The sequence below is a fragment of the Suricata suricatta genome, chromosome 1, assembly GCF_006229205.1.
Source record: "Suricata suricatta isolate VVHF042 chromosome 1, meerkat_22Aug2017_6uvM2_HiC, whole genome shotgun sequence".
Lineage (NCBI taxonomy): Eukaryota > Metazoa > Chordata > Mammalia > Carnivora > Herpestidae > Suricata > Suricata suricatta.
In genome coordinates this window covers 174,449,785-174,477,736 of record NC_043700.1, presented here as the reverse complement: position 1 = coordinate 174,477,736, position 27,952 = coordinate 174,449,785, and the positions used below count along the sequence as shown (strand labels likewise).

General features: G+C 46.3%; 1 protein-coding gene across 1 annotated transcript in view; it reads right to left on the bottom strand.

The window, feature by feature from the left end:
* Positions 1-27,952, bottom strand: part of SEL1L3 (SEL1L family member 3) — a 99,972-nt gene that overhangs the window by 42,626 nt on the left and 29,394 nt on the right. Inside the window, exons 7-11 of the mRNA XM_029947925.1 lie at positions 23,981-24,113; positions 22,100-22,232; positions 20,189-20,329; positions 7,391-7,602; positions 6,070-6,249 (exon numbers count right to left, since the gene is read on the bottom strand). Coding sequence (XP_029803785.1) covers positions 6,070-6,249; positions 7,391-7,602; positions 20,189-20,329; positions 22,100-22,232; positions 23,981-24,113 — 799 coding nt within the window. The remainder of the gene's footprint in view (positions 1-6,069; positions 6,250-7,390; positions 7,603-20,188; positions 20,330-22,099; positions 22,233-23,980; positions 24,114-27,952) is intronic.

Genomic DNA, 27,952 nt, shown 5'->3' with positions numbered 1-27,952 from the left:
TGAACAACCGTCCTGGGACTTGAACCCGGGTAAATTTGACCCTGGAGCCACACCTCAACTGCGTGCAGTACCCAGGCAGCTGGTGGCTTCTCCATGGTCCTGGGGTCACTACAGCAAAAGTTAGCACCAGGTCAGAGCCATAGGCCCGGGCCCTCTGTGAAAGCCTACAAAGGCATCTGATGAAGGAACAACCCCTAAAAAGGAGAAACGTTTGGTTGTTCACTCATTCAAACAACACCGTGTGACTCGAGAATGATGCTTCAGACGAAAATATGACCAAGCCAGGAAGAAGGTGTGCTGTGGAGAAACAACAGTGGGGATGGCTGGAGGGCTGAGCTGAATAGACGCTGGCAGGGACCCGGGGGCCCCACGTGGACCAGTGCTGGGATTTCTGTGCCTTCTGAGGGGCTCCTTTTGTTGCTGTATTATAAAATTAAGGTTTGTAGAATGAGTTCTTATCCCATACTGCCGGGTTAAAATCTGCTGACCAGGGAGGTGCCTGGGTGGCTCAGCTGGTTAAGCGTCTGACTGGCTCAGGTCACGATCTCACAGTTTGTGGGTTCAAGCCCCACATCGGGCTCTGTGCTGACAGCTCAGAGCCTAGAGCCTGTCTTTGGATTCTGTGTCTCCCTCTCTCTCTGACCCTCCCCTGCTCATGCTCTCTCCCTCTCTCTCTCTCAAAAATAAATAAAACATTAAAAAATAAAATAAAATAAAACTGCTGACCAGGTCAGAGGAGGTCCAATGTCCAGAGACTGGAGAGTCCTTACAGCCCCCACACCCAGGGTCAGAGGAGACGCCGCACTGTCCCAGAGCCACTGACACTTCATCTGTGTCACCACCTTTCCCCCTGTTCAGCCTGCAGGCTCCAGGGGCGGTGTTCACACCATACCAGCTATCTGCCATTGACCACAGGGCAGGGAAAAGGGGGGGTGGTTGGGAGGGTAAGAGAAGCGGTAGGGACAGGAAGAGAGGATGAGGACAGAGAAAGGAGACATAGGGAGCAAGAGAAAGGAGTGAGAGAGAAGTGGGAAGAGAGACAGAGACAGAGAGAGAAGAAGGAAGGCAGAACGGGCAGGAATTTGAAAACCCCTCCGACTTGGCAACTGGGGCCTTCACGTTCTCCAGGGCGTCTGCGTTCTCTGGAGGGGTGAAGTAGGATGCTGAGCCAGCGCCCCTGGGAGCTCAGGAGCTGGGCAGTTTCAAAGCCCACACTTAAACCGCTTAACTTCCTGCGAGGCCCATGGGGACCGCCAGTGGGATCTGCCTCTCAGGGTGTTTAAAATCAGCTGTAATGCTTGGCTCCCGATGGTGGGGTGTGTGTGTGCATTTCATTTGTTGAAATTTAACATCTTAGGGATTTTATTAAAGTAAGAATGGGGAAATACAAGCTGTAAGGACAAGTACCCATGATTCTCAAGTGCGGGATGCCACACAGAAGGGCTGACTGTGAGAGGGATGGGATTTAAAGCCAAGTGCTGTGTGTGCCTGCAGTCCACAATGAACACTGATCACATCAAAAAGCACCAGAGAGTCTGGGGCACCTGGGCAGCTCCATCAGTTAAGTGTCTGACTCTTGATTTTGGCTCAGGTCATGATCTCCCGGTTTGTGAGTTCAAGCCCCACACAAGACTCTGCACTGACTAGCCTGCTTGGGATTCTCTCTTTCCCTCTCTCTCTGCTCCCTCTCCTGCTTATACTTTCTCTGTCTTTCTGTGTCTCTCAAAATAAATAAATAAACTTTTTCTTTTATAAAACACCAGCAAGTCAACAAGACAGTGTAATAACTTCATGTTCAGCACTGGATGCTCTACACTCTTACCCCGTCCAGCAGCCCATTGGTAAACACTGGGTGCCAACTATGTCACGCACAGAGCTGGGCAGAGGTTCACTGGCGTGAACAAGGAGCGTATATCAGGGAGCCTATGGTGTCCTGGAGAAACCAGCTTTGTGACCCTGTACATGAGTCCCTTCCTAAGGGCAGTGACAGGGATACACCCGGTGCCCTGGCCCCACCACCAGTAGATAAGGAGGTGAGGTCTGAGCCCAGCGCTCAAGTAGGAGGGGTCAGCGGGCAGGAGAAGGGGAGTAACAGACCAGGCAGAGGAGACCAAAGAGGGCCAGGTGGCAGGATCAGCAGGGCGTGGCCAAAAGTATGGCGGCACCAGAGTGCACAGGCCAAGCAGGGTCGTTGAGAGCTGAGGCTGAAGAAACAGAAACTAGATGGAGGAAATCCTGCTACGCCAGGCGATGAGCTGACCTTCAGTGCTGCAGGTCAGTACTGCTCAACATGGCTGCACATTAGGAACATCGGAGCATTTAAAAAATTTTTTTAATGTTTATTTTATTTATTTTTTAATGTTTTATTTATTTTTGAGAGACAGAGAGAGACACTGCGAGCAGGGGAGGGTCAGAGAGACAAGGAGCAGGCTCCAGGCTCTGAGTTGTCAGCACAGAGCCCGATGCAGGGCTCGAACCCACTAACCGTGAGATCATGACCTGAGCCAAAGCTGGACGCTTAACCGACTGAGCCACCCAGGTGCCCCACATTTGAGCTTTTTAAATAAACTTGAACCACACAGGTTTCAACTGCACAGGCCCACCTAATGCGGACTTTTTTCAATATATACAGTACTATAAATATATTTCTTTATGATTTTCTTAATAACACGTTTTCCTCTGGCCTCCTTTACCATAAGAATACAGTATTTGATACCTATAACAAAATAAATACGTGTTAATGGACTGTTTATGTTACCAGTAAGGCTTCTGGTCAACAGTAGGCTGTTAGTTGTAAAGCTCGGGGGAGTCACAAGTTATATGTGAACTTTTAACCGTGTGGGGGATGGATGCCCCTAACCCTCTTGTTGTTCAAAGGTCTACTGTATACAATCCACATACCACCTGTGCAGCAGCTCCCCGTGCTGTGCCTTCAAGACTAGGAGGGGGAGCTGAGCAGAGCTGTTCATTAAACCCCCAGGTGATTGTGACGAACAGTCAGGTTGAGAGCCTTGACATTGAACAGCATACTATGGAAGAAGTAGTGAGGAGAGAATGGAAGGGACAAGGCTTAGTGACAGAAAGGCCAGTTGGGAAGTATATCGGTTTGCTATGGCCGCCATAACAAAACACTACAGATTGGGTGCTTGAACCACAGACATTTATTCTCTCGAAGCTCTAGAGGCTGGAAGTCCAATATCAAGATGCTGGCAAGTTTCGTGCCTGCAAAGGCCCCTCTCCTTAGTATGCAGGTGGCTGCCTTCTCACTGTGCCCCCACATTGTCACCCTGCTGTCTGTTTGCATCCTACTCCCCTCTCCTTTGGGGTGGGGAAGCCCCAATTCAGCCCAGAGAAGTCCAACAGCTGGGGGCAGAGATGAGAAGGGGCAAATGTCACCTACGGCCCCAGGGATGGAGACTGGAGGAGAGAGAAATGGGCAGCTGGTGGGGGGGGGGGGCTGTAAGTGACGGGATGATGGAGGGATGCCTCCCTGGCTATGAGAAGGGACAGTGGGGCCATCAGCAGAGGAGTCTGGGGGGATGGAGCCGGGAGGTCTCCACACTGTGTTATGAAACTGGGGGGGGGTGGTGCGTAAGAAAACCTCAGCTGGAGAGGAAGGTCTAAGCGTCATCAGAATGTGGAGGGCAGTTGAAACCAAGGGTGTGGATGAGACGCCTGCCCCTCTGGAAGGTGCAGAGAGACGAGGCTGGGGACCAAAGCACCAACGTGGAAAAGCACATTCTGAGGAGAGGCGTGAATGAAAGCAGCTCATCTACGATTAAGCCACAAAAACAAACAAAAGCTAGCATCTTTTTTCTCTTTCACCTGAGCCAGAGACCTGCTAAATCATAAAGAAGTGACATAAAGCAAGAGTGCTATCGAAGATGAAATGATGTGAAGCATGGGTTACATAAAAGAGAAAATGAATCAAGAATCAAGGAAGGAGTTACTGACGGATTCTTGGTTTGTTAATTAGAGGTCTGGCTTTCGATATCTCCTCATTTGTTTCGTGCTGCCAGTGAATTAATAGATTTCTCAACAAAAGGACATTTAAATCAATGTATGACACCTGCTTAAACTCTCAAGAAGCCATTAATTACACATTCTTAAGAAAATGAGCCATGATACAACTCTTCTAACTGTATAATTCGTATCTGTGATTTTTAATCATACGACTTTCATCTGCAAGATGGATCTCTTCTATTCATCTTTTCTGGTTCTGACCAATTAAACATTTTCTTTCATAATCATAACATTTCATGTGCCAAATCTTCAAAAGAAAGGAGCTTGTTAGCAACATAGTATTTGCCATTGCTACTTCATGCTGAATTAGAATTCTTAAAAGTATAATATATACATAGAGGACATTATTAATGCATTCAGGCTTAGTCAAACCATGGCGATATTACTTCACGGCTTGCATTTGGTATGAATGCCTTTTCCAGAAGAATTCCTTTTTAAAAAGGAAAAAGCTTTTATCAATTCATAAATTGATTCCTGTCAAACTGAGGTCAAATTTTGCACATAGCTTATATTTCCACTGAGAGAATATAAACAATAATGAGGAGATCGTGGAAGTTTATTCAGGGGAAATCATTATTTTCTGAAGGAATCAGAATGTCTATATACGTAGCCATTTGGTGTTTTATGGTTTGACTCATGTTTAATGTTCACTGACAGCATGTATCTTTGACTCATTTATTTCATCACCGTACAGAGGCTACTGTAGATTTCATTTCCAGACACCATCCACTGCCAACCATCAAGGCATAAATTTTCTGCGCTGTGGGTTTCTGAGTGCAACCCAGGAGCAGCGCTGGGGACAGTGAGTGGTCTGGTTCCCACGTAGCCACTCAGGCTGAGTCTCCAGTCCTGACTTAGCCAGGCGTGTCCCCAAGGCTTACGGAGCCAAAGCAGGGAAAACCGAGAGTTTATGGCCTTTACTAGAGCCAAATCCGACCATGCAGTTGATATATTATTTATGACTGCACAAACCCAGGTTCCCTGTTTGCTTATATATTGTCTCTGGCAGAGGTGAGTAGCTACAGCAAAGGCTATATGAGCAAAGGCTAAAATATTTATTATCTGGTCCTTTACAGAAAAAAAACCCCGCCAACTCCTGGTAGGGATCGCTTGCATTTCCTCTCAGCCTGCCTGCCTCAAGGACTGCGACCATCATAACCTCTCAAATCCTTCCTGGATAAAATGGATATATACAAATACCTTCCAAGAAGCCAACCACATCATAGTCTACTCCCACTGAATTCAGACTTGCATCATTGAGTGACATCTTCCTTGAATTCTTACTGTATAACCTCTATGTATATCCTTTCATTCCTCAAAACAAACTGTCAGTTGATCCAATGTAACATGTTAATGTATGTTTTGGCAGATGTGAGCCACTGATTTCTCTGCCCAATGAGTCAATAAGATTTGGAAGCCTACAGAATGACACGCTGGAGGGGGCGCCCCTCATCCAGCCCTTAATCTGGGATGAGGCAAAGTCTTCAAACATCACACATCAGTCACTTGGAAGACCTGGGCTAGCAAGGCTCGTGTCATGGGGACAGACACTTCTCGAGGTGTCCAGCACTGGGAACGTAGCTAGGAAGGAAGGAGCCTGCTTTCTTACACCACAGACCCTGCTTGCTGACTATGCGTTGATAGGACCCCTTGGCTTATGGCCCCCACTCAATATGACCCAATCCCTAACATCTCCAGGCCCCAGCTCATCACATAGTCTTGGAACAAAGACAAGGTGGCTTTGTTTCTGGTACACATGTTTTGCAAAATCAAATTCTGTCCAGGGCCAAATCCACCCTTCCCATGTCAGCCCTCCCACTCATGAAAAGCTTTTCATGGATAGATGTTGGATCATTCCCGCATTCAGCCTGCGAACACAGGAACTATGAACTGGAGAGTAAAAGATAGATTTTCTCTCCATTGGATTATGCTCATCGTCTGAAGGCCTGAAAATGAGCCAGCCACAGGTGCAGACACTGTATAAAATTTTCACAGAAGCCCATATAACCAGGGCCATGATGATCTCCACCCATTTCTTTATCTTACCTGATCTCCCTGTAGCGTGTGCTGGTCAAGTGGTGTCTTCGCGGCGATGTTGCTGTAGTATGCGTAAGAGAGCTCCCAGTCGAGGGGGTAGCTATCAACCCCCTGGTAGTGCTTGTATCCAAGACTCATTGACGACAGCCTCTCACTGCCCTGGCCTCCCACCAAACTGTACAACATCCCCTGTTAGGGAGAAATTTACGAAGTGTTCACAAGCTTGTAGAAAAAGGTCATAAAATCCTAACATTGGAAGGTCATCTGGCCCCGTCCCTCTGCAAGAACCTAGTCATTCTGGAAACATGTTAACACGCCTTTAAAATTTTTTTTTTTACAAAAGAAGCCACACCAGCCCTCCCTCTAACGGTTTTCAGACCCAACTCTCTGTCTTTCTTAATGTCTAATAGCTTACAATTCCTTGACTTCTGCCCTTTACTCAGTGACAGTAGAGGCTGTTTCCTGATTTCTCTCATAGAACTTTTTGTGCACCTACCACCTATTCATTCTAAGGATCCCTGGTCTGTTTCAGTTACACCATCGAGGGCAGATAATACGAATAGTGACCACCTCCTAACCTTACGCTCTCAGAATGTTAGTGTTGAGAAGCATTTTTGGAGCTTAGCTGGTCCACCCGCCTCATTTCACAATTGAGGAAAGAGGCCCAGAGACTTGAAGTCACGTGTCCATGGCCAACCAGCCACTTTGTGACAGAGAGAGGGCTAGGACCTTCTTCACAAGTCCACCTTTGTGAGGATTGCCTTGGGGACTTCAGGAAAGCAGGCCATCAGTCCTGGCTTTCAATAAGCCAGAAACATACACAGAGAAGTCACTTAAAAGGAACATGTGGGCAAGTTTAAACAAACGGAGTCTCTTCAAATCCAGGACAAACAACCCTATGGGCAGATCGGAAAATGAAAAGTGGTCAAGAACCACTCACAGCACTTAGAAAAATGGGATTCCAAATGTTTGGCAAGTCGCGTGATTGGTTGGGTTTCAAAAACCACAAACAAAACAGTCTGGTATGGCTTTTATATTGATGGTAGAAGGCTGGATGTGAAAATGACTCACTTAGCTACACAGTCACGTGGAATAACGGTCCTCCAGCCAGAGTAGTTATACGAATTGAGTAAGAGGCACCGGTTCTTGAAGGAGTAGGATTTTGGTAAGCCCTGCCCAGACTCTTCCTTAGAAGTTACCGATCGTACCCCCAGCTTGTGTCTAGAAAGGAAGCACATGCACACGTCCAGCCTCCACCTGGGGCATGAGAGCGTTACTCTGCAAATAGAGTGCAGGTGACTGACGGTCCTGGAACCCATAAATAACTCACCTGCAGCTGATCCTGAGGTACATTCAATCCAGTTTCATAGAAGACTGCGAGGTAGTAGGATGCTTTATGGTATCCACAGCAGCTGGAATCCATCAGAAAGGGGACAACAGAGCTAATTCGGTGAAGACCATCAACACTGGAGAGTCTCTTTACAGCCTTCTCAAATAGCCGCCCACCGATTTCTAGTACAGATTCATTTTGGTTCCTTGGCACTGGAAATAACCACAGTTCACAGGACACACAATTAATTGCCATGAGATCGACGTGGCTTCAGAGAGAAGAGGGAAAAGCCAATTAAACCACCTGAGTTATTAACATGGTTGGCTCTCCAGTGCCTTGAAATATACCATCTTCCAGGGAGGTAAATGAAACCCTTCGGGGATGCCATGGTGTCATTCTACAAATAGCTTTTTCTTTGGCACTAAATGACAGCCTGGTATCCCGGGGAAAAGGATGTGCCTTATATAGCTGAGAAAGCACCTCCGGGGAGTGATTTACTGAGTGTAACTCACCACCACATCAGGACCACCGAAAGTTCCAAAGAGACTTTTTTCCCCTCTACGACTCTCGGAAGAAGAATGTGTTTTATCTCAGAAATAGTTCCTAGGTGCTGCTCTAAAAAGTTGAGCAAAAGAACCTTATTTTGAAATGCTTTCTTATCTTTTTCCTCCAGTTTTACTTGAGGAGTTCTAAATACAATAAAAAGAATGCGTCAACTTTTATAGAGGACTTACAAAATGCAAAATACTGGATTAGGTGCCTTATGCAAATCATGGCATGTAATTCGAAAAATTGTATGAGTTAGGTACTATTATTAGTGTCCTCATTTTTCCAATGAATTGTCTGAAGCCTGGAGAAGTCAATTATCATGTCCAAAGTTTCTAAAGCTGGCAAGTGGCTGAACCCAGTTTTGAATTCAGCTTTGCTGGTCATGAAAGCCATTCCAACTTAATGCCGCACCTACCTGCTGATTGATAGGCAACCAGATGACTTTTTTTTTAATGTTTATTTTTGAGGGACAGAGAGAGACAGAGCATGAGCAGGGGAGGGGAAGAGAGAGGGAGACACAGACTCCAAAGCAGGTTCCAGACTCTGAACTGTTAGCACAGAGCCCGATGCGGGGCACGAACCCACAAATGGTTAGATTATGATATAAGCAAAAGTCAGAAGTTTAACCAACTGAGCCATCCGCACGCTCTGCAACCAGATGTCTTAATAAGTACCTCACTATTATCAGAAGACCCTTCTCTGTGCAACTGCTTTAAGCTGTCTGATACTTCTTTTACCTAATCATCCCATAAATCTGATCAACATTTTAGCCCAAACTATCAAGTTATGTGTCTTTGTAATGTAAGTGTTGTGGTCTTCCAAAGCCTGTCTAAGTTATTCATCTCTGTTGTTCATTAATGGAGGCAACAAATGTTTACTTTCTATCCTGTGCATCTATTAGATGATACGTTACAAAAAACTATAAAGGATTGCATAGATATTATTTGCATTCAAAGAGCTATGGTCATCTTATTTTCTTTTTGAAAATATGACCAAAGATGTTCACATTTTTTTAAGTTTATTTATTTATTTTGAAAGAGACAGAAACAGTATGAGTGGGGGAGGGACAGAGGGAAAGGGGAGAGAGGGAATCCCAAGCAGGTTCCACGCTGCCAGCCCAGAGCCAGACGCAGGGCTCAAACTCACAAAACTGTCAAATCATGACCTGAGCCAAAACCAAGAGTAGAACGCTTACCTCACTAAGCCATCCACGCGTCCCCCGGTCATCTTATTTAAGATTAAAATTTCATCTGCCTAAAAATTGTTATGTCCAACACTTTTCTTTTCTTATCTTCATTCTATCCAAAATTAAAATGTTACTAACAGCTGTCAGGAGGCAACGAGAGGCTCTTTCTGTCAGCACTCCATTAAGGAGTGAGCAGAGGTGAGTTTCCAACGTGGGACAACTGAAACGGCAGGTCTGAGACTGGATTTATTTAAAGCCAATTCCCTTGCAGAGCCCATGCTAAAAACAGAGGCCAGCGGGATCCAAAGATGAAATTGTAAAAGCCCAGGCATTGGTTATGAGCCCATACTGGTCCTTCTGGGCACACAGGCGAGCTGGCTGGCCCCTGAGCCTCCACTCGCCAGGCTGTGGGGAAGGAGCCCACGGCGGCCTGGATGTGAGGCAGGCCCCTCTCCCCGCTCCTGGAACTTCTGACCCCTGCCTTCTCCTACATCCCAACAGGCAACCGCTGGGCCTGCTTTTACTCTCTCGATCGGAAGCAATAGGTGCTGAAAAAACTCACCTCACTGAAAAAATGGAATTTGCTTCTCTTTCTGTATTTTTTTAATCCCTAAAGAAACAGCTGCTTGTTGCAAAGAAGAAGGAGGAGGAGGAGGAGGAGGAGACTGAGAAGAAGAAGAAGAAGAAGAAGAAGAAGAAGAAGAAGAAGAAGAAGAAGAAGAAGAAGAAGAAGAAGAAGAAGAAGAAGAGGAAGGAGAAGAAGAAGAAGAAGAAGAAGACGAAGAAGAAGAAGAAAATCGATCAGAGCAGATTTGTATAAAAATAAAACCAGGAGTGCCCTCTCTCCCAATCCTCCTTTAATAGTGAAGATCAACATTGTTAACAGCTTGGTGTGTATGCTTCCAGACTTTTCCTTTACCACAGACAATAATTCATATTCATATGCACATATGCTTCTACCACAGACAATAATTCATATTCATATGCTTCTTTCCAAGAAGTTCCTATAGTTCTGACCCTCAACTTTCTTGTTTAAATTAACCACGTATCCTGAGTATTTGTCCTGGGCTGTCAGAGGCCCGTTCTTTCTAAAGCTTCCATAGCACCGCATTCTATGGCAGTGCGGTGTCCCCAACCAGGTCTCTATTTTTAGATATCTGGGTTGCTTCCAGTGATTTTGCTGTAACCAACAATGTGGCAATGAACATCTTTGAACATTTCCCTCTGCTCATCTGTTAGGATATATCTGAATAATAACACCCTTTCCCACCAGGAGTCTGGGCATCTCATCTTGGATTTTCCCTCTGTATAGTTAAGGGAAGTCCAACCTACCCAATCATTCGACAGGATAAGCACCTTATCCACTGGATTTAGCGTGCACCACAGCACTCCGATGGAGATGCAAAATAAACCCTCCTCCTATGTTATTTGTGGATTTACTTTTAAATATGGACTCATCTCCGATGCCCCTTCGTGCACATTCTGAGCAAAGCAACATTACCATTTTGTTAAGGATTCATCCCCACCTTACCTGCTCTGCCAAACACCTAACTAAGCGGACGGGTTTTGCCTGAGTGCCCGCAGACATGGGCTTTGTGGGCCCAGAGGAGAGAGGAAACTCCAAACCAAATGAAGTTCCAAATGAAACACTTGCCCTGCTGACCTCTGGCACAGGACCCCAGAAACCATTAGCAAGAGGGTCCAGGTAGCCAGGATTGCTGGAGAAGAAGGAGCAAAAGGGGGAATCCTTCACAAAGCTCAAAGCCTTCGCACACATGCGTGCGTGTACACGCATGCACACACACACACACACACAAATCCCTGCGGACTGCAACAGAGGCAGAGTGAAAAGGCTTTATTATTTCCTTTACATGTTAAGATTCCTAATTCCCCCTCCCCCAGAATATTACCAATCAGTATTATCTTTGCAAAAGAATCTAAACAATTTTCTGCACTGGTAAATATAATTAAAAAAATAATAATAACTCGAAAGTAAAATTGCTCTCTTTTTGCACGTCCTTTAAAGTTCAAATTCCAACTGCGGCAGAAAATCAAAGCCATTGTATTGCTGGTGATATTGGAAAACCGGCAATTTTAAAATTAGTTTAATGAAACTGTTAATTTCACCCATCTGGTTTAGCATATGCATTTTTTTCCTAGTCGATCTGTAACTAAAACACAGGCCTTGTTTATGGAGATTAATGGGGTAATGAAACAAACAAACAATATATAAGGAGCCGCTTTCCCATTTTCTTTCTTCCTGTCCCAAAGCTAAGGAAGGAAAAGGCCAACACCCCCCATAATTAACCTTCACTATTTTCCAATGAGCAGGGCGCTGTTTGTTTTTGTTCTTTTTTCTTTTCTACAGCAATAGCAGAAGGTGGCCATTTGCGGGCTCATTGTTAACAGAGGCAAAAAGCAGAAAATGAGAAGGTGGGCCCTGGCTGGGGAGCCGGCGTGGGCATCTGCCCGAGAACTAGGAGAGATGCAGACTCCTTGTGAGAGGGCCGGGGACATCAACAGGAAAGTCATTTTTAGTTTCAAGCTTCCAAAAGGTGGAATGCATCCAAAATACAAGCTGGAAAGGGGAAAAGAGTGAAAGGAGAAAATATCATTTAACCAGAAAAGGAAGATCTCAAAAGGTTTACTACTGTAAAAAAAGACCCACAGCAATTTGATTTTGCATTCTGATCCCTTGACCCCGGAGATGGAGGTGGCTTCCTTCTCAAAAGTAAACGGGTTCATACTTTTCTGTATGTGAGTTTTCTGCATTTGTGCATGGAATTTCTCTCCCTTTTTCCACCCACCTGCCCCTCAGAACTGTCACCGGGGATGCTCTGGGCAGCAAAAGTATCTCCCTCCCTGTATTCTTCTTTGTGCTTCTGTGTATTTTTGCAAAAAGACAAAAACAAAACCAAAAAAACTATAATGTATGCTTTCGTAAATAAAAAAGTAAAGATGATGGTTTTTCAATGAACAACACTGAAAATAGCCCTTAAAGGACACTGTATCTCGGCGTCAGTAAGGAACATTTCTGTGTTTCTACCATCTCTGTGCTCTGCATTTTCGTGTTTCCAAATAAACAGTACAATTGCTGGCAAAAATAAAAACAGGTTAAGGCAAACTAGGGTGCTGCCAGCGGGGCCAGCACCCCCCTTGGCAGGTTGCTGGAGGCTCCCTCCCCCTGCACTCAGCACTCCCAAGCCTGGGGCAAGTCAGGCCAGCCCTGAACAAAGGAGAGCAACAAGATGCAGAGGGTGTCAGCCCTGGGGGGCGATGAGCCCACCCCAGACTTGGGCTCCTCCCAAGACCCCTTTGCTGGCAGACCTCGGAATTCCTGTAGCGAGTCTCTTAGTCCCATGGGCTCAGAGGTGCCCAGAGAAGAACGAAGGGAGGGAAGGGAGTAAGCAGTTCCGGCCACAGGGGTGTGCAGGCCCGCTCACCTCTCCCATGCACCTGTTCCAACTCGCCCCCCACCCCCAAGCCTTTGTTGCCCTCGTGCACCTGAGCTCTCCTCACTCTTTCCTACCCAAACCAGCCCCTCCTCCACTGCCTCTCCCACTGCCTCTTACCAGCTCCCCCTCACCCCACCCCATCCCCATCACCTCTAGTGCCTGGATGCCTAGCCCCACCATTCAAAGGAGTTTTGAATTCTAAGTGTTCTGTTTTGACAAGGAAGTTTCAACAGGAGAGTAATAGAAATAGCCAGCACACCTCTTAAATAATGAAAAAGCTTGCATACTAGAATACTACCATCCTAGCATTAGAAAAAGCCCAAATGCTAATAGGGCAATTTCTATGCTCTGACAGGAGCCATTTTCCTAGAGAGTTGGAGGTTCCCCAGGAAACGACATAAAGGGTGACCAATCAGAACAGTCCCCCTGAAGCCGTGAACAGGGGGTCTCCTGTTGGATGCCACCCAGAGCCCGGACTGTTCTGGACTTTGGGACAGAGCAGCACAGTAGAATTCCTGTGCCAAGCAAGGAAATCAAGATGCGGAGCAGTGGGTCTGGGATGCTGGGAGGCAGGAAGGGTATTTGCACATCGACATGCACTGCAGCTGAGTGCCTGAGGGGCGCTGCCATCTTTAATTCAAAGGCATGCCTACTCTGGGAGACACGGAATGCGTCCTGTGATACTTCAGAGCGGGAACGACCACCAGTGAGGACAGCTGCATTTTATACCAGGTTAGCACATCAGCTGTCAACATTTAAGAAGCTTCCCTCCTCCCAAACCCCTGCCACTTGGCAGAGAGTTCTGTGTGTCTTTTCATTATGGTTGCCACAGGGCCCAGCATGGTGCTGAAGGGGTGCGACCCGGGAGTGCCAAATGGGGTCTGCACGAACCTTAGGGCTGTTTTACACCCGGGAAAACTGTATACGGCAACCAGTTAACAGACATATGAAAGCAAGAACGAGAGGGCTACATTTTAGAAATTCTTTTGCAAGGGGTATGCATAAGAAGGATCCTGGTCTACTTCTGTTGACGGGAGGAGTTGGAAAACAGTTTGCTGAAACAGAGCTATCTTGGCAGAGGCATCTCAGAGCCAGGACAGCAGCTCCTGAGAGGGAACAGGCTAAAGAAGTATGCAGGGAGTGAGAAAAATGTAGAAAAGAAGGCGGATGGGCCCACAGACCTCTATCTATCAGTCTGGATTGGCGTCATGGCTTGGCTCGTGTAGACCTTGAACCGGTGTCTCCTGGTCATCAAATTTCTCATTCCTTCAGTGATTCACGGACCCCACATAGACATTTTTATCACTTAAAATGGTATCATTTATTCATTTGGGATGCATTCAGTTACTCAACAAACACTTAACTGGAGGACTTCAAAGAAAACCTAGACCCCATTTCTGTCTTTGGAGATTTACACTGTGGAGTCCCACAGGCGAATCAACAACAATAACAATGCAACAGGACAGGTACTGTGAAGAGGCTGCCCACAAAATGGCAAGGAGAGCAGAGGGGAAAAAGCCTGTGCTAGGAGCACAGAACGTGCAATCTGAGAGGGCAGAGTTTGAGTTGGGGCTTGAAGACTATTTGTAGGCCAGCTGAGGAGCATGGATGGATGAAATATGCTCTTGGAGGAAAGCAGTACAGAAATGTGCTATGTAGAGTCATACAGAAGAAGGACCGATAACATATGGCCAGTACCATTGTAGGCTCTGCAGAGACCTGGAGGTGTAAGTGGGGTACTTTGTTTTTTTTTATGTTTATATTTATTTTTGAGAGAGAGAGAGAGAGCACAAGCAGGGGAGGGGCAGAGAGAGGGAGACATAGAATCCAAGCACGCTCCAGGCTCTGAGCTGTCAACATAGAGTCTGACTCCAACCCATGAACCACGCGACCATGACCTGAGCCTAAGTTGGATGCTTAACCAACTGCACCCCCCAGGCGCCCCTAAGTGGGGTACCTCTACTTCTTGAACTCCCTCAACAAGCTTGCAGTTGTGTGTGTCAGAGACACAAACAGAATCAAATAGCTGTAACTCTAGGCGGAGTGAGATGTGCTCTATTCAGGCAACCCTATCCAACCTGTATAGTGCCTCTCTATCTGAAAGCTCTTTCATAGCATTATGTCACTTCGTTTATTTATTTTTTAACATTTATGTATTTTTGAGAGACAGATAATCAGCAGGAGAGGGGCATAGAGAGAGGAGACACAGAATCCAAAGCAGGCTCCAGGCTCTGAGCTAGCTGTCAGCAGAGCCCGATGCAGGGCTCGAACCCATGAACCATGAGATCATGACCTGAGCCAAAGTCGGACGCTTAACTGGCTGAGCCACCCAGGTGCCCCTCATATCATTACATCACTTTATGAGAGCAATGTTCTCAACTGCTCTTCAACCAAATATTCCCCCATACATAAACTACAAACATAAATCACATTGCACACCCGTGAGGATGGCCACTTATCAAGAAAATGGAAAATTAACATGGGTTGGAAAGGATATGGAGAAACTGGAACCCTTGTGCACTGTCGGTGGGAATGGAAAATGGTGTAGCTGCACTGGAAAACAGTAGGAAAGTTCTTCAAAAAATGAAACATGGAATTACCATATGATCCAATAATCCCACCTCTGAATCTATACCCAAAAGAATTGAAAGCTGAGTCCGGAAGAGGTATTTGCATACCCACATTCATAGCAACATTATTCACAATGGCCAACAGGTGGAAGCAATCCCATCCAGATGAATGGGTGAACAAAATGTGGTCTATACATATGATGGAGTATTATTCAGTCTTAATAAGGAAGGAGATTCTGACACATGCCACGGCATGGATAAATCTTGAAGACAGTATGCCAAGTCAGAGAGCCAGTCACAAGTAGACCGATACTATAAGACTCCACAGAGCTGAGGTATCTAGGATAGGCAAGTTCATGGAGACAGAAAATAGAATAGTGGTTATCAGGCGCTGCAGGGAGGGAAAATGGGAGTTGTTCAATGGGTATAGTTTCAGTTTTACAAGATGAGAAACTTCCAGAGTTCTGTGCAACAACGTGGCTATATTCAACACGAATGAAGAGTGTACATAAAAATGGCTATGATGGAGAATTTTATTTTACATGTATATTACCATAAAAATGCTTTGGGGTGCCTGGGTGGCTCAGTCAATTAAGCGTCCAACTTCCACTCAGGTCATGATCTCATGGTTTGTGGGTTCGAGCCCTGTATCGGACTCTGTACTGACAGCCCAGAGCCTAGAGCCTGCTTCTGATTCTGTGTCTCCCTCTCTCTCTGCCCCTCCCCCGCTTTCACTCTGTCTGTCTGTCTGTCTCTCTCTCTCTCCAAAATAAATAAACCTTAACATTTTTTTAAAAGTTTTCATTATAGTCTTTAAAGAGTGAGGGTACAAATATTTGGTGATTATCTTTTATAAGAAAATACCACTCAGACTCTGGGGAACAACAGAAAGGTGTGACCCCTCCTGATGTCACCAGAGACAGGGAACAGTGTCATATGCTCCCTACTGGCTGTGGATGAGGCCGGTGCTCTCGACTGCCCACCCCTGCAATGTTCTCCTCACTCCTTTGAAGTGTGGTGTTGGCCTAGAGAGAGAGCCGATGAAGCGCCTGAAATCACACATACGGGGAAACACACTCTTCAGTCTGAAACGTGCATGGGTAGCGGCCTGGAAGTGGGGTCAGCATGGATGTGAGGAGAAGCTGCCAGAAAAAAAAATGAGTCTGTCGCAAAGAACCAGAAATCACAGGCCACCAACTTAGGCTGTCTTTTTTTTTTTTTTTTTTCCCAAAAAAATGCCAGGAGAAAAATATTCCACAAATTAATTCCCTTTGTAGGAATGATGGGAGCCAATGTCTTTCTATTTACCTAAATAACTCTTGTTCAAAACACAGCCCCGTTTTCCTTCTGTCCTGTCTCACAGGGGCACTTAGCCAACATCTGTTGAATGAATGAATGAATGAATGAATGAAGGCTGTGCCATGAGCAACCTAGAAGTTTCCCACATTGTTAAATTCCTTATCTCTCTTACGATCCATTCAGTTCCTACAGCAAGAATTCCAAGCACCAAAGACGTCAGATACTTGACTTTACCTCAGATACGAAAAAAACGTAGTGTGGTGAGGATGTTTTAATCAAGTCGACCAGCCCCCAGGACGGGACAGCTCAGGGCAGCAACATAGTTCCTGTTTCCTGGAGTCGTCTGAGGCACGCCAAAGCCAGTTGGACACTTAACAGCAAGACGAATTTGGAAGAAGGGCGCGGGAGGAACCAGGAATCGACCAGCCCCACTGGTCTACAACCATGCCTTTCATAGGAGAGCTGAGCAATGATGAGAATGTAAACTTGTTTTTTTAACCTCGATTTACAAAATCAAATTTTCTGCATCTCGCTCAGCCTTGTTAGAACCCGGGTGCCATGGACAACAGCAGTCTCTCCCGAGGGCCGGCAGGAGGAACGGTGATCGCCCCGAGCAAGGGCACTGTGCCAGGCCGAGAGATGCATGTTAATGGGGAGTGTGTGCCCTCCCTCTGCAGAAGGCGCCCCAGTCCTTACAGACAGGGCGGTGTAACCTAGAAAAACAGGGGTTGAAGGTAGAAGGGGGCTTGAGGTTCACTCTGGAGATTTGCCTGCCCTTCCCACCCTCCCTCCCTGTCTGCTGGTGCCAGGAAATGGCAGGAAGGGAAGGAACACAGGTGGCGGTGTGCCCAAGGGAGACAGAGGACATGCGTGGTGGCAGGTATGGTCCCTCGGAGATGCTCCTTGGCGCTGCTCTAAGCAGACTTGGCACCAGAAGGACCCAACTGGCTGGTTCGGCACAGCAGTGGGCTCTAAAGTGGCAAATCCAGCTTTGGGGTGCCCCTCCCACCAGAATGAGGCCCCAGGAGGGCTGACAGGGGCCAGCAGAACACATGGCTGTACCGCAATGTGACGGTCCCCACACCACAGCCAGCCTAGGACGTCCTGAGGTTCAGGAGCTCATGATTATTTTTTAAGTTTACTTATTTATTTTGAGAGACAGAGAAAGAGAGAGAGAGAGAGCAAGGGAGAGGCAAAGAGAGGTAGAGAGAATCCGAAGCAGGCTCCATGCTATCAGTGTGTAGAGCCTGACATGGGGCTCAAACCCACAAACCGTGAGACCATGACCTGAGCAGAAACCAAGAGTCCGACAGTTAACCAACTGAGCCACCCAGGAGCCCCACGATTTGAGTTTTTAATTAGATTTATTCCCAGGCCTCCACAGAGAAATAACAATTCTAAATTCTTATAAACAAAATTTCCAAGCTATAAAAATAACACGAAAACATTCTTCTTGAGAGTATTTACTTTAAAAAGAATGTTTTGTGAAAATGATTCACTCCTGTTCCCAATCAGCAAAACTATATTTAAGTACGATCAGAAATCTCATAGAAGAGATTTTGATGTGGATGTGGCCTCGGCCCATTGAGCCAAAACTATTCAACATGCATGTCTTTCTCCGGGGAGAGAGAGGGGTGGAGACTCCAGCACCTTCCAGCCAGCCAACCAAACCCCGGGGACGGTCTCTGCCAGGTGATAAGAACCACAACACTTATGCAGCCGTGGTTTGCAATGTGGAGAATCTGGCCTCTTGGGGACATCTGGCAAACCATGGAAACGTTTCTAGTTGTCACCACTCAAGAGAGGGGTCATGGAGGGGGTGGAGGAGTACTACTAGCATCCAGTGAGTTGAGGCCAGAAATGTGGCTATAGCTAAACACCTTATAATACACAGGGGAGGCCTCTCCTTCCACCCCCAACAAAGAATGATCCCGTCCGAAATGTCAGTAGTGCCAGGCCGATTGACTCTATTCTTTTTTATATGCATCAGTTCATTTAACCTGATGCTAGGACAGGGCTACTATGATCATTCCCATTTTGCAGATGAGGAAGTGGGGGCTCAGAGAAGTGAAGTAACTCGCCCAAGATCACACAACTAGTAAGTGCTAAGCTGATGCTGGATGGAGGCTGCAGATGTCATGCTGTCCCATGATTGACACGGCCTCCCGCTCCTTGTCCCCCTTGTCGGCACCCAAGCAGTCAACCCCTTTCCAGCCTTTAGCTCTGTTCCCACAGCTCTGACCCATTCAGGCCTGCATCGTCTCCTCCAGGGCCACGGCCATGGACTTCCTGCTCTCCTCACCACACCCCTCTCTTTATCTCCTCCAACCTCCCGCTGCTGCCACAGTAACCTCAAAACCCGATTCTGATCACACCTCTACCGGCTGCTTAAAACCTTTCACCAGGCCCCTGTCACTTACTGCCTCCCAAACCCCTTGTACATGGTTTAAAATGCTGTGCTGTTCCCATGCTCTGTCTCAACTCTGCCTCCCACGCCCACCCCCACCTTGCTTACCTAGCAAACACCTACTGGCCCTTCAAGCATCATCAATCCCAATGTCACCTCTTCCAGGAAGCCTTCTCCAACAACTCCCTTTTTTTATGACTCTGTCACTTCCACCTACCACTTTTATTAAAAATGCATCACCATTTTTCTTTGTCGTCGAGTCAGTCCCTCAAGGGCAGAAACCTTGGGTTAAATATTTTACTTATCTCTAAAGTCTAGCCAAGTAACTGAGCAGACACTCAGCAAGTATGGAATGAACATAAGAGGAAACATCTTGTATGGATTGAATTCCTTCAGGCCAGAATAGATTCCCTTTGAGCAATCTATAGTAGGGAATCCATTGCACTCAACACTGACATTCTTAGGCCGTCCTTACATGAACTAGAAGTTAGTTTCTGCACTACTTTGACTCAATGTCAACTCAAGGTCCCGGTTGTATGCCCAGGAATACTATGGGCTACCTCTAACCAGTATGTACACCTTCCCCCGGCTGAACATCTCCGACTTCCCTCCCCTTCCTAACAGACATAGTTTCAAGATCCCTTGTGGCCATACGGTGTGCACTAATTACTAAGCACACAAATGGTGAGGGGTCTCAGCAGAAGCTGGCCACATTAGGGAAGTAGAGATTCCAGAGATGTTGCTTAAAGCATGCATTTCAAATCAGAGATCTCAAGTTAAAGTGCCCTAAGGACCCAGGCAGGTAAGATGCATGAAAGAAGCAGGCAGAAGGTACTGGAATAGGAGATGCAGGGGTGGGGGGTGTCATGGATGGACAGAGTTCACCTGTGCCAACTTCCAGAATCGCTGTGACATCAGAATGGAGGGAACAGATCTCTCTGTTGGCAGATCTTTGGATATTTCAAGAAAAGCTAAAAAAAATTGCATTTTTTGATACCAGCAGCTAATTTTTAAAAAATTGACAGTAACATATGTGCCAAACCAATCGCCTTCGGTAGCCAGCTCTGGCTACAGGCTATCATCTGTGGCCTTGGCTTTAAATGAATTGCTGGAGTGATTCCTAAATTTGTTTTTGTATTTCGTTTTCGAGATGTGCACAGACACCCCAAGGGTTGTGGACACACAAAGGCAGAATTTAAATCTGAAGTTTACCTAGAACACTAGGATTAAAAATAACTTTGAGGCTCAGACCACCAAAGCGGGTGAGTCGGACAGAGGCCAGGAGGGAGCCTTCCTAACCAGGGTCCAAGAGCAAGGTGTAGACACAGTCACCTGTCGGCAAGCCCATCTCCAGCAAGGTCTGGAACAAGCTGGGGTGCCGGTCTTTCAGCTCCTGCTCCCAGGGGAAGGCTCTGCACGTGGAGGGTCTTCCATACCTGAGCCTCAGGTCCAGATAGGAGTTCCGGAGGTCACCTGGGCAAAGGAAGCACAAGAAAGCACTCCACTTAGGACAGGAAAAGTCTTGTCCTTCTCTATCCCTCCTCCCTAAGAGAAACTAGACAGAAGAGGTCAGACTTAATGTTACTGGATGGTGGTTTGGGTGCATGAGGGATTCGAAATGGGCCCCGATGCCGTTGCCTCGAGGTCACACATTCAAAGCCACGTCCAAGGGAAATGTGCCAAAGTTGCTGATGGCTGTTGAATAATTCTACAGAATGAGCAGCTGGCCTCGGACTGCTCCCCAGGAGGCCAATATCTAGGCCGCTTTGTTGACAGCGTGAGTCGAGGAGCAAAGCACAAGGACCCCTAGGGAGGCGAGGCGGTGGACGTTGGGAAAATCTTCCAAGGCCACCGAACAGATCAGCAGGCAAGGCTGGCCTTCCAGCTCAGAGCTTCGCTCCCAAAATTACATCAGTTATCAAAATCAGTTTCTTTCCCATTTGGGATATTACTATTCGTATATATCTTCCCCCTCTTCTGACAGCATCATATTTTCTGGATGAGTCAGCTGTACGAGCAGCTGCTGGGGACCAGTAGTGCCTATTCTTAAATTAAATTGCAGAAGGGCTGACTTTCCACACTTACCTCTCACCGTCTCTGCTCACTCCCTGAGGCCGTTGTAGGCGCACCTTATTCTCTGTTCCAGAGGCACCAGTCCCTCCACGGCCTGGAAGGGAAGTGCGGCCCTGGGGATGCTGAGGTATGTGGGCAGGACTGCGATACTCAATTCGCTTTTGCTGATGGCAGAGGCCCCGTGGGAATTTCTCTTCCCAAAGGAACATATGTGACTAACTCTAGTGCCACCGTATCAGGCAAGAAGATCTAAGCACAGAGACACTTAGAAGTACTACATCCAAGACGGAGTACTGGGCGACAAGCCGGGAACTGAGTTTTGCAATCAGTGAAGATCCTGTCTGAGTGAAGGATGTCCATGCGAATGTGAGCAGGCATGATAGCAGTCTGTCTGAAATGCATTCCTTCTGGGACGCCTGGGTGGCTCGGTTGAGCATCCGGCTTCTGCTCAGGTCATGATCTTGCGGTTCGTGGGTTCGAGCCCCGTGTCAGGCTCTGTGCTAACAGCTCAGAGCTTGGAGCCTGTCTTAGGATTCTGTGTCTCCCTCTCTCTCTGACACTCCCCTGCTCACACACACTCTCTCTCTCTCTCTCTCTCTCTCTCTCTCTCTCTCTCAAAAATAAATAAAACATTAAAAAAAATGAAACGCATTCCTTCTGTTGGCTATTACTGAGGTCTTCCAGAATGAATCAATTTTAAGGATGAGAAAAATAAAACAGAGCCCCAAACAACAAAGTCAGTGTTCAACACTTCTGAAAGCTAATATTCAGATATTAATGGTCCAAGACAAAAGTGCACCGATGGGGAAACATTTCTAATGATTAATTTATTTTCCAATTCGCTTTTATTTTCTTAGACCGGCCTAAGATCCCATTATAGATGGGAAGGACGCAACATGAGGCTCAAAACGCTTTCATTTGTATTCTTAAACTAAATCGCATATGGTGGAAGCGAAGAGGCAGGTGTGAGTGCCCGTTGGCTGTCGGTTTGCTTGGAATCCACGTGGAACGTACACTGTCATGTGCATCCGTCCGTGGAGGGCTCGAGGTCATATGTGCCTCCACTGCTCAACTCACATACATTCTACGTTAACTGTGTTAGAAAGAAGCCACACGTGTTGACACAAATACACAGAGCTCAAAATTGCCCTCCTGCAGCTCAGTACTTACATGCTTCTGGTCTCCTGCCCACTTGCAGCACTGTGGATGTATACACAGACACAATTTCTTGAACCTCAGCACATCTTTCATAATATAACTTGATCTGTGCAGCAAGTTGCTTCTCAAGGAGGGGATTTAAAATCTATAAGAAGGTAAGAGAAATGAATGAACACATACTGTCATCAAACACCCATCGATATCTATGAGGCCATGTTGGGGTGCATTTCCTGCCCCCCACTAGCATCACCAGACAGCTTGCTTGCACCCAGATCATCCACTCTGCATCAGCAAGGGGAGGGTATAATTCAAGGACACATCAGCTCTGGCTGGTCCCCGCTAGCTGCTTTCTGTGGTGTCTTCTCCTCCACAGAGCTTCCTAAGTGTCAGGATTTCTCAGAGACCAGGCCTCCACCCTCTACCTCCCCCTGGCCACACGCTGTCCTTAGACAATTAAGTTCATGGCTCCTTCAGTTCCCCAAGGACCCCACGTCTCCCGGTGCTGTGCCGCTGCCTGGGAACCCTCCCCCAACTTTCTTCTGCTTGGCAGGCTCCTACTCAACCCCCAAGAGCCAGATCCAAGGTCACTGCCTCAGGGCGGCTTCTTTAATGTGGAGGGGGATGTTCCCCCCTCAGCGCCCCAAAAACACCGTGCTTGCAAGTGAGCTAAAGCACATGCTGCATTCTTCACTTAAGCGTTTGAGCCCAAGACAGGGAGCTTCTCAAAATTAGGGGCCTCACCTCACTTACTGGTTTCCAAAATGCAGATGGTGACCCATTAGAGGGTCATGCAATTACTTCAACAGGTTGGAATCAGCCATGATTTATTTTTATATAAAGCGGAACACAAACTATCAGAGTGCATTTTACATTGGGAAGGTACGTATTCTTAGTAAAATATTTGTTTTGGTTTTGTATTTTTATACATATATGTGTGGATGTGTGTACGTGTGTGTGTGCTTGTGTACATTCATGATATTAAGGATATTTCTTGTGTGAACCGCTTTCAAAAAAAAAGTTCAAGAGCTACCATTTTAACCATCTTGGACCCGTAGCAGCACGCGGCCGGCACATAGCAGGTGCTCTAGATGTCTTTGCTGCAAAATGAGTAAATTGATTTTCTTCGTTTTCCTCTTCATAGAGGTCTCTCTGCAGGGGCTCTGAGATGCACCCATGGGTAGTAGGGTGCCACATTTTTCTTCCTTTACTCTGTCTAACGACCCCTGCTTTTCCCAGAACAAGCCCCGCAGGGCGACGGGAGTGCATTAATGTTCCTTGTTCAAGTATCCAGGGATCTTCTTACCAAGGCGGACAGCAATCACCTTTGTGAAGGCGGGAAGAACCCACCTCCCTGTACCACCTCCCATCTGTGGGTGGGTTTGGGATGTGAGGGTCACGGAGCAGTCTATTCAGCCCTCCACAGTCTCTACAACTATAACCAACCATCCCAGTGGGAGACCAAGGCCTGCGCTTCTGAAGAGAAGAGCAAACAGAACCAAGATTTTAATTTGCTAGAGTGTCTCCTCCTCGGATAGTTTAAATAATAGCACATAAAAGAAGCTTTACCAAATAACTAAGATTCTCTCCTTTCATTAGCTTAATCACTGGATAGGCAACTGCCTGATAAAATTCTACTCTATAATTAAGCTAGTAGTTATTAAAACAGGGGAAGTAAATGGTTTCCATTTGATGAGTACTAAATGAACCAAACCTTAACAGGAATCAATTATCGAGTTTGCTGGGGGGAAAGCCTCCATATTAATTATGGTTGCTGACAGAGCCGATGCAAGGTCCGGCTTGGGTAAATCTTTTATTTATACTGGGTTCCACGTCCCTGAGCCACACACCCATCATGCATGAACACCCAGAAACTTCTCGATGCCCCAGGCTCACCTGTGCAGGGTGCAGAGTGTGGAGACGATAGTACTTCAGGGGTCCAAAAAACCCTTCAATACCAGCCACGTACCTGCTCCCTCCAATAATGAAGTACCCAGCAGTGTCATTATAATAGAAATCCTCCCTGAAGCTAGAGAAAGACAAAGAATTAAGAGAAATCTCGGTTTGAATCAGAAATTTTAAAAACAGACGCTTGGGGTGCCTGGGTGGTTCAGTTGGTTGGGCGTCCGACTTCAACCCAGGTCCTTGGTTTCAAGCCCCGCATCGGGCTCTGTGCCGCCAGCTCAGAGCCTGGAGCCTGCTTCAGATTCTGTGTCTCCCTCTCTCTCTCTGCTCCTCCCCCATTCATGCTTTGTCTCTCTCTGTCTTTCAAAAATAAATAAAAGTTAAAAAAATTAAAAAAAAAGAGACTCTTTCATTGATCCTCCTTGACTTCAACCCCCAAATTGCCTCATGCCCTTTACCCTGTTTCTAGCAGAAAAGACCACGTTGGGGTCAGGTGCACTTGGGCTAGGATCCCAACTCTGCTGTGTGACCTTGGACCTGTCCCTTACCTTCTCTGAGACAGAGTTTTCTCACTAGCAAATTAGCTCCTCAGTAATTAGATTTTTAGGAGGATTAAGTAAAATGTAAAGGCATACGTCTAGCAGAGTGTCTGAACCCCATAAGTACTTCGTGCCTGCCAGTTTTTGATATTGGTAAAATTGTTTGGACTTGTAATTCTTTGGAATCGCTAGTCTTAATTGGAAATATTTTGCTCCAAAATGAAGAAAAAACCCAAGTTGTTGAATAGCTAGAACATGGCTGTGAAGGAAAATAAACAACATATCCTGGTAGGTAAGAACAGAGGTAATGTTCGGAGCGAGGAGGAAGGGGCCACAGCAAGGTCAAAGGGTGTGTCCACACACCAGAGTCAGCACAGGGAATGTGCTGGAATCTACCTTGTCCTAACAGACTTAAAAGAACAGGAAGGGAAGTAGAGGGAACAATTGGGCCGGCAGGAATCAAGGGCATAAAGTTGTTCCTTGCCGTGTTGTTTATATTCACCAAAGACTAGAAAACCCAGGTGTCTGTCAATGAAGACTGGCCCACGCCCAACCAGTGGACCCTAAATGAGCCTTTTGGTCACAGACAGCTTACAAAAGGGACATAGGGCTCTGTGGACTGACCTGGAGAGAGCTCTCAACAAGGAAGTTAAAAAGAAAAAAAAACAAGGGCTGCCTGGGTGGTTCAGTCCGTTAATGTCAGATCATAATCTCACAGTTTCATGGGTTTGAGCCCTGCTTCAGGCTCTGTGCTGACAGTGTGGAGCCTGCTTAGGATTCTCTATCTCCTTCTCACTCTCTGCACCTCGCCCACTTATGCTGTCTCTGTCTCTATCGAATTAAATAAATAAGCTTAAAAAAATAAAGGTAAAATGAAAAATCAGGACAAAGAGGACACTTTCTATCCAAGAAAGAGAAGAAGGACTTTTTTTTTGTATTTTCCTTAAAAAAATTTTTTTAATGTTTTATTTATTTTTGAGAGGAGAGAAAGAGAGACAGCATGAGCAGAGGAGGGCCAGAGAGAAAGGGAGACACAGAATCCAAAGACAGGCTCCAGGCTCTGAGCTAGCTGTCAGCACAGAGTCCGACGCGGGGCTCGAACCCACGAACCACAAGACCATGACCTGAGCCGAAGTCGGACACTTAACTGACTGAGCCACCCAGGCCCCCCTTGTATTTTCATTTAAAAACTCTGGAAGTATTTACTGCAGGAAACTAAGAAGAGTATTTCCCCAGGGCGTGGAGAAGAAGGGATGGACTGGTTGAGGGCAGAGCCAGAAGTAAGATATCTAGTTGTAAATCTTCTCATACAGTTTTGATTTTTATTTATTTATTTATATCTTTTTAATGTTTATTTTTGAGAGAGAGTGTGTGAGTGGGGGAGGGACAGAGAGAGGGGAACACAGGATCTGAAGCAGGCTCCGTGCTGATTTTTTAAACATGTGCATTTATTACCTATTTAAAAACTAAAAACTAAAATAGGAATAGATGAACAAAGTGTGACCAGAGCATATGTGGACAGCGGAGGGGGGGGCGGGGGGGGGGTCAAGACACCAAGTGAGAAGAAGCGAGGCAAAGCAGAAAGAGCCAGGGAAGGCGGAGGGCAGATGGAAGCAGATGGAAAGAAAATAAAATGCCAGGCGAGCCTCCAGAAGCCTGGCGAGCCACGAGAGTGATAGGCCGGGGTGACACCCACAGCAACGGAGCAAGATACCAGCAGTGGGAGCACAGAAGCCAGGCCACCTGGGGCTGCCCCAGAGAACGGGTCAGCGAGGAGCCCGGCCCCTCCCCGGTGCACCTGGCTGGAGAGGAAGGTGAAAGGGAGAAAGAATGAGACTCTCAGCACGTGAACTGACAGCAGCAAAAGTGAATGCTTAAAAATTAGCTTTCCAGAATGCAGCTACACTGAAAAGGGCTTAGTCTCCTGATATTTTCCTCTTCAGAATCTCAGGCTTGAAGGGCTGTGAGAAGATGATGGTCCTTCCCTTTCTTTTCCAGTGGGACTGCCAAGTTATTATCTCCGAGAGCTGTGGATTGATTTTGTTTTTCGAGACCGCAGAATGGCTTAACATGCCAGCCTCCCTCACGATGCAAGGCCTGGCACTTGAGGGATACGGAGCAATGCTTCTAGAAAGAAGCTCTCTTCTGACACTCAGCTCAACCACCTCAGCTGACGGCCATCCATGCAATGGGCCGAATGCTCACTGGCTGGAGCTGACTCTCGGGACTCTTAGTCCTAGTCTTCTCATTGCTTAAATAGAGATGATAATAGGACCCACATACTGGGTCCTTGTGAGGATTAAATAAACTAAAATTTAAAGAGAGCCTCTAGAACAGTGCCTGGCATAGAGGAGGCCCCGTCACTGTTAACAGTTAGTACTACTAACCCCATCCACTGGTGGACTCTTGCTGCCCTCTTGGTGGTATGCTTAGTAAGAATGAGCAGTGTTTGTTCCCAAACCCCGTAGTGCTAATTTTGTATGGTCATTGTATGGTCATTGCAACCAACTATAATCTTATCCAATAAAATTAGAGCAGGAAGAAAGAGTGGTTCATTTATAACAATTAAGCTGAAGATCTGGAGTAGACTCAGAAAAGAATGGTAATGATGGCTAAAAAAAGTATGGAATTAGGACAACGGTAAAGGATTAGAGAGCAATGGAAGAAAACTAGATGTATTTTGGCTCTGATAGTTTCACAAGTGTCTTTGTTTGTTTTCATTTGTAGGAAATAGAAATTGAGTGCCATTTATTTAAGGAAGACCACACAAAAAACTCCAATCAGTAGATTCATAACAAAGGAAAGGCTCTATCTGGAAATACTGGTGGATAGAAACACATTTCTATTGTTTTAATTAAAAGAAAATGTTTATGGTAAGTATCTTTTTAAAATTATTTTTTAGAGAGGGAGAGAGAGCAAACACAAGCAGAGGAGGGGCAGAAATGGAGAGAGTGAGAATCTTAAGCTCACACTGAGTGTGGAACCTGATGCAGGGCTTGATCCCACAACCCTGAGATCATGACCTGAGCCAAAATCAAGAGTTGGACGCTCAACATACTGAGCCACCCAAAGACCCTGTGGTCTTAAGAATATTTTCAAATAGATCTTTGCTTTAACTCAATTTTTCAACCAATCAATAAATAACTTGGTCCCGATGGTACTAGATTGTAATTTCTTGGGCTTTAAAAATCATTATCACAATACAACTGCAACATCATGGTTTAGAAGAAATACATATTTTGGTCTTTGTCCATCGTTCCTGGCTCATGGTGTCCCCCAAACCTACAGGATGTCCTTCATGTTGAAAGTGATAAAGGTTTTCTTTTGTATCAATGAACGTCACTTTTGGACTCTGCCCAAAGGTAGAGACACTGGTTGCCAGATGGACCAACCATGTGATTATAGGATTGAAACTTTTGGTTTC